This window comes from Manihot esculenta, chromosome 18, assembly GCF_001659605.2.
Source record: "Manihot esculenta cultivar AM560-2 chromosome 18, M.esculenta_v8, whole genome shotgun sequence".
In the NCBI taxonomy this organism is placed as follows: Eukaryota; Viridiplantae; Streptophyta; class Magnoliopsida; order Malpighiales; family Euphorbiaceae; genus Manihot; species Manihot esculenta.
Window position 1 is genome coordinate 33,058,529 of NC_035178.2, and position 6,236 is coordinate 33,064,764.

At 42.0% G+C, this 6,236-nt stretch overlaps 1 protein-coding gene across 1 annotated transcript; it reads right to left on the minus strand.

Annotated features, from left to right (window-relative positions):
- Positions 1 to 241: 241 nt before the first annotated feature.
- On the minus strand, positions 242 to 2,166 carry LOC122722469. Its single transcript, XM_043953174.1, has 3 exons — positions 1,602 to 2,166; positions 493 to 1,349; positions 242 to 334 (listed from the first exon to the last, which is right to left on the minus strand). The coding sequence occupies exons 1-3, from the start codon at positions 2,164 to 2,166 to the stop codon at positions 242 to 244; spliced, it is 1,515 nt and encodes a 504-aa protein (XP_043809109.1).
- Between the last annotated feature and the right edge of the window lie 4,070 nt (positions 2,167 to 6,236).

Consider the following 6,236-nt stretch of genomic DNA (forward strand, 5'->3'; position numbering starts at 1 on the left):
CGAGGTCTTTTCTTCATCTAACCGGTCCATTGGGATTTGATGATAGCCAGACATAGCATCCAAAGAAGATATGTAATCGAAATCGGCCGTAGAGTCAACCATTTTATTAATATCAGGGAGGGGATAACAATTTTTAGGACAGGCCTGATTTAGGTCAGTGAAATCTATGCACATCCTATATTTGCCATTGGCTTTTTTGACTAGTACAGGATTAGCTAACCACTGTGGGTACATGACTTCCCTAATAAAGCCTACCTCTTCTAGCTTCAGTACCTCCTCCTTGGTAGCCTATTGCTTCTCCCTTCCTACTACCCTCTTCTTCTGCTTTACCGGTCTAGCTTCAGGGAGGACATTCAACTTGTGCGTCATCACTTTTGGGTCAATCCTGGGCATGTCAGAAGGCTTCCAGGTGAAGCTTGATGCGTGATTTCGGATCAGGGCCATGACCTCAATTTTCTGCTCTTTGGTGAGGCCGGCGTTGAGACTGAAGACTTTATCTGTTTCCACTTCTGATAAGGGAAAAATCTCCAGTTCCCCTACCGGTTCTGTCCTGGCCTCTGTTTTCTCGTCTCGGACCTCCAGGACTTTTGAATCCAGCCTCTCCTCTGTTGAGCTCGGCTCTGCTACCGTGGCTAGGTACACTGCCCTTGCTTCCTCCTGGCTTCCCCGAACTATTCCCACCCATGCTTCTGTTGGGAACTTCATTGCTAGGTATCTGATACTGGTGACGACCTCAAAGTCAAACAGCGCAGGTCTTCCCAGGATCGCATTGTAGCTCAGAGGAAGTTTGACTACCAGGAACACAGCATAATGAGTGCGAGTCCTAGGTGCTTCTCCTAGGGTGAGAGCCAGCTTCACCTTCCCTTCTACAGATACTGGGACTCCTCTGATTCCTTTGACCGGTGCCTGATCCCGGACCAACTGTTCTTCAGGGGTTCCCATCTGCTTGAAGACCCGGTAGGGTAGCAGGTTGACCTTACTCCCATCATCCACTAGGATTTTCTTCACCCGATAGTTGTGGATGACAGCTTCAATGACAAGGGCATCGTCATGGGGCATTTGAACACCTTGAGCATCCTCCGGAGAGAAAGTGATGGCCACTAGAGAGTGTTCGATGACCTGCATGACCTCGGCGCCACTGCTTTCTCCCTCTCGACTCCTCTTCTTTCCTCTATGACTCATCCGACCTCCTGTGCCCCCCACGATCATGTTAATGGTCCCACTAGACCCATCATTCACTGCTCCCGCTCTCCTCGACGCTTGGGTTGCCGAATTGGGCTGAGGTCTTTGTTCTTCCGGTTTCTTCACGAAGTTCTTCAGGTGCCCTCTTTTTATCAGCCTCTCGATTTCTGTGATCAACTGGAAGCAGTTATTGGTATCATGGCCATAAGTGCGATGGAACTGACAGTATTTGTCAGGATTTCGCTGGTCGGCTTCTGTTCTCAGGGGTCTGGGCCACTCTACGAATTCTTTGTCTTGGACGGCCATGAGTACTTCGGCTCTAGAAGCGTTAAGTGGGGTCGGCTTCTCTGGGACCCACGGAGGGAGTGGCCTTTGGTCCCTTCGTTCCCAGGGCTGTCTGTAAGGCTCAGGCCTTTTGCCATGTTTCCTCTCATGCTTCTCCGGCCTCCTTTCCTCCGGGGCTTTCTCCTTACCTACCGCTTCCTTGGCGAATCGGCTTGTCACTAAGGCATCATCCTGCCTTATATACTTTTCAGCCCTCTGCATCAGCTCGGCTAGTGAGGTCGGAGGCTTCCTGCTTAGTGAGCTGAAGAACTCAGCAGAGGTCGTTCCCTTCTGCATGGCCTCCACCGCCCTTCCCTCATCGAGCTCTGGAATTTGCAGAGCCTCCGTATTGAAACGAGCGACGTACTCCCTGAGCGATTCGTCTCTTCTCTGCTTGATTGTTTCTAGGTAGCTCGTCTTTCTATCCGCAGGCACCCCGGCAATAAACCGGCTGATGAAGCGAGTGGCCAGATCTCCAAAACTGCTGATACTTCCAGCCTCAAGGTTATTAAACCACGCCCTCACTGGCCCCGAGAGCGTCATTGGGAATGCCTTGCACATCAAGGCATCTGATAGAGTCTGCAGCTCTATGAAAGTCTTGTAGTTGAGGACATGCTCTCGTGGGTTTCCAGCTCCGTCATAAGCCGTCATTGATGGCATCGTAAACTTCTTTGGAATAGTCTCCTGCTGTACCCGCTTCGAGAAAGGTGAAGAAGTGGGCAGGAAGGTTTGGCTCTGATCCTTCTTTCCCAGCTCGGCCAAGAGCTGCTCTCTCAACTTCTGCAGCTTTTGGTCTACATTCTCATCTTCCAGCCTGGGTTTCTTCTCTAGGTGATATTCCTCCTCCTCTGCTTCACTTCTCGTCCACTTGGTTGTCCCGGCAGAATAGTTGTCAGCCTCATCATTCTCTATCATCTCCCTCACTCTCCTTCCATGGATTCGGGCCTCCAGTTCTTCCTCTTCCCGGCTCTTCTCTCCTTTTCTCCGATACTGCGGCTGCTGGTTTGAAGGCGGTCAAGGGCAGGTTGGGGCTCATTGGTTTGGGGTTCTTCTACCACTGGGAGTGTATTTATCGGGGTGCTGAGGCCCCTTTGTTGCATTATCTGCCCCAACCAGTGGGCAGTGTTCTGCAGTTGGAGGGCCATGGTTTGGAGGTCCTGGTTGGATAAGGTAGGGGTGGGAGCATTCCCTGCCAAGCTTGGCGAGGGATTGAGAGGAATGGGTGTTTGGTTGTTTAGTGTTGTAGGGCTAGAAAAGGAGAACTGCTGCCCCTCTTGGGCAGAGCTCAGGTCGTTTGGGATGTTAAGGTTGCTTTCATTGTGATTAGCCATTGTGGATCTCAGTGGGTTTTGTTAAAAGTAGAACTCCGGTGATGAAAAGATCTCCTTCGTTTCCCACAGACGACGCCAATTGATGATCTGAGATCCAGAAAATAGGGTTTTACAATGGGTTCTGTAAAACTGGAAAAAACTTAGACCTAGAGGAGAGTATTTCTCCTTTTATATGTTTCCTTTTGTCTGCTAGTGACGTGCTAACAGAACGTATATCATTGGACCACCTGTCCCTGCTACGTTGATTCGGACGTACGAGGGAATCAGATCTCTGCCCCATGCGTAACGGCCTCTGATCCTCTTCACGCGCGTGTGGATGGGTCCACAAGGCAGATAAATGAGTCTTCCTTCTGGTTCTGGGCTGGGCCGGGAGATAGGAGCAAAGCTGGGCCCAAAGGAGATCGGCCCGAGGTGCTGTGAAGGCGAGGCCAGCCTGATGGAGAAATTGAAAGGGGCCCGGTATCAAGACTCGAAAGGGCCAGACCTGTTAGTGCAGAGGATGTGTGGGCTTCTGAGCGATGGGTCGCGATCATGGGATTGACCCCTGACTGAGGTGGAAAAATCCAGCGGTCATCAGATGATAATAGTAATTTTGTATTTATTTAAAAATATTAAAATAATAATATAACATTAAATGATAAAATAAAAGGTTTAATTATAATATATATTTTTATCTCCTTTAAAAAATTATGTATATCTATTATCTAATTTCTTTAAAATCTTTTACATTTTTTCTTATTTATTAAAATAATTTAAGCTTTACTAATTCAAATATAAATTAATTATATATATACAAAAAAATTCTTAAACAAATCTAGTCTATCATGAACTAAGCTAATTTTAAAGTATAAACATGTGTATTTTATTTTTTCCGTGGGAATTCATTTATTTGTGACTTATAATTACTTTAATTCATGATAAATTAAATCTAAATAAATATTTCTAAAAAGTTGTCATGTGGCACTCACAATAAAAAATGGCTTATTATTTCTTTTGGGATTGACAATTTAATTCTTATACAATATAATATAAGGTAAATAGAGCATAATTTATTTTTTAATTTAGTATTTTAATCATAATTTTTATATTCTTTTTATTAATATAATTTTATTTTTAATAAATATTTTTGGATCAAATCCAAAAGGTAAATATTTTTCTTAAACACTAAAACCCAAAAAGTCTTAAATTCTTGGGTGGTTTCGCCGTTATTCCTTACTGTTGTTACGGTTCCATAGTTACGAGTAAATATTTGGTCGATTTGGTTCGGTTCGAATAAATTGAAAATTAAAATTTTGGTATTTATAAAAATCAAATCGAATTGATTTTTTTTAAAATTAAATCGAATTGAATCGACTTGATTCGGTTCGATTCGATTTGATCGATTTAAACTTTTAATAATTTTTTTTATTTTTTATACTTTATTTTTAATATTTTAAAATTTAATTAGAATATTTTAACCTTCGTATCATCTAATCTCTCTATATTATTGAAAATAATATACTATTATCATAATCGGTTCCATTCATTTTTTTTGATTTTTTTCAAATCAAAACTAAATATAACTGAAATAACTAAAATTTTTAAAATTAAAAATCAAACCGAAATAAATAAAAAAATAAATTAAAATTTTAAATTAATTTAATTCGATCAATTTTTTTAATTTGAATTGAATACAGCTCACATGGCAACTCATCAAATGGTTCTATAAAGGCATCTTATCGCTCTTCTTCCGACGGAAACAGTCGTTCAGTAATTCATCAGTTTTTACAACTCTTGCACATTTCTCCAGTTTTATTATGAGCTAATCTTTCACTTTCAACTCAGCGGTGGATTATAATTTCACAATGGCAGGCTCATTTTAAAGTAGAGCATAAAGCATTTGTCATTTTCTACAGTCAAAGGAAAAAAAAAGACGGTTCGCTTGCTGTAACTTTTAGTGCGGTACTTTTTTATTTTATTTTATTTTCTAGACAATTTATAAAAAATTTCCCATAATATTTACCAAAATTTTTACATTTGTATTTTAATTCTTTTTCTACTGTCAAATTAAATAATTTTAAAGTTTAAAATAATATTTTAATTTCTTTTATTGTACTATAATTTTTTATTTTTACAAACAAAAATTATTAAATTAAGAAATTTAATAAATAAACTTAGTTAAAAATAATGAATAATTTGAGCTAAATAAATCTAGTTTTTTTTATCAATGAAAAATTATTGCATTTACAAGCTTCAATGAGTTAGAAATAAAGGTTATATAAACTATTTCAAACACTCAATACAAAAAGTCAATCTAAACCATGTAAATAAAATTAAAACCAAACAAATTCACCCATGTAAATTCAGAAACCCAATAAAAACATTACTAAATGATGACCAGCTGGGCTTCATCACCTCAATATAAGGCATAACCCATGATGGCGACCCTGATCCAAAGGTCATAGGGCCTCTTTGACGAGCCGGTCTGGACCACCCAGCCTTGAGGTCGGGTTTTCCGTGGGCCTCAGCCTTTTCACACCTGCCTCGTCTCTGAAGCCCAATGTGATAAGGGGGAGTCGGCCCATACGTCAGGCAGACCTGTTACACGTGTGCCAGGGGGGAATTAAATGGCCGTTTAGCATGAAACAGACGTCTGATATTTCAGTACGTATGTACTCGCATGACAGAGATAGGTGGCCCAATAGTGGCAGGGCCGTTAGACCTCACTAGCCGACAAAAGAAAAGAATAAAAGGAGAGGAGCACCCTCCTCTTAGACCAAGCTTACCCAACCATTGTAAACCCTATTTTCTCTAGATCTCAAATCATCAATTGACACCGTTTGTGGGGAACGAAGGAGATCTTTTCATCGCCGGAGTTCCACTCTTTCAAAACCCACTGAGATCCATAATGGCCAACCATAATGAAAACAACATTTCTCTTTTTCCAGTCCCACAACTCCCAACAACCAACCACCAATCCCTTTTAACTCCTCGCCGAACTCGGCAGGGAATGTGCCTGGAACTACCTTATCCAACTAGGACCTCCAAGCCATAGCCCTTCAACTACAAAACACCGCTCATTGGCTAGGACAGATAATGCAGCAGAGGGGCCTCAATACCCCAGCAAACGTGTTGCCTGTGGTAGAAGAACCCCGAACCAATGAACCCCAGCCTACCTTTAACCACCCCCAAACAAACAGCAGAGAAACTGGAGAAAGAAGTAGACGGACGGGTGGAGACGAAGAGCCGGAGGCTAGAGCCCATGGAAGGAGGGTAAGGGAGCTGATAAAAAATGATTAGACGGAGAGTTACTCAGCCAGAACAACCAGGAGGACAGAAAGTGAAGAGTGGGAGGAGGAATATTGTCTGGAGAAGAGGCCCAAACAAGAGGAAGAAAGTGTGGATCAGAAACTGCAGAAA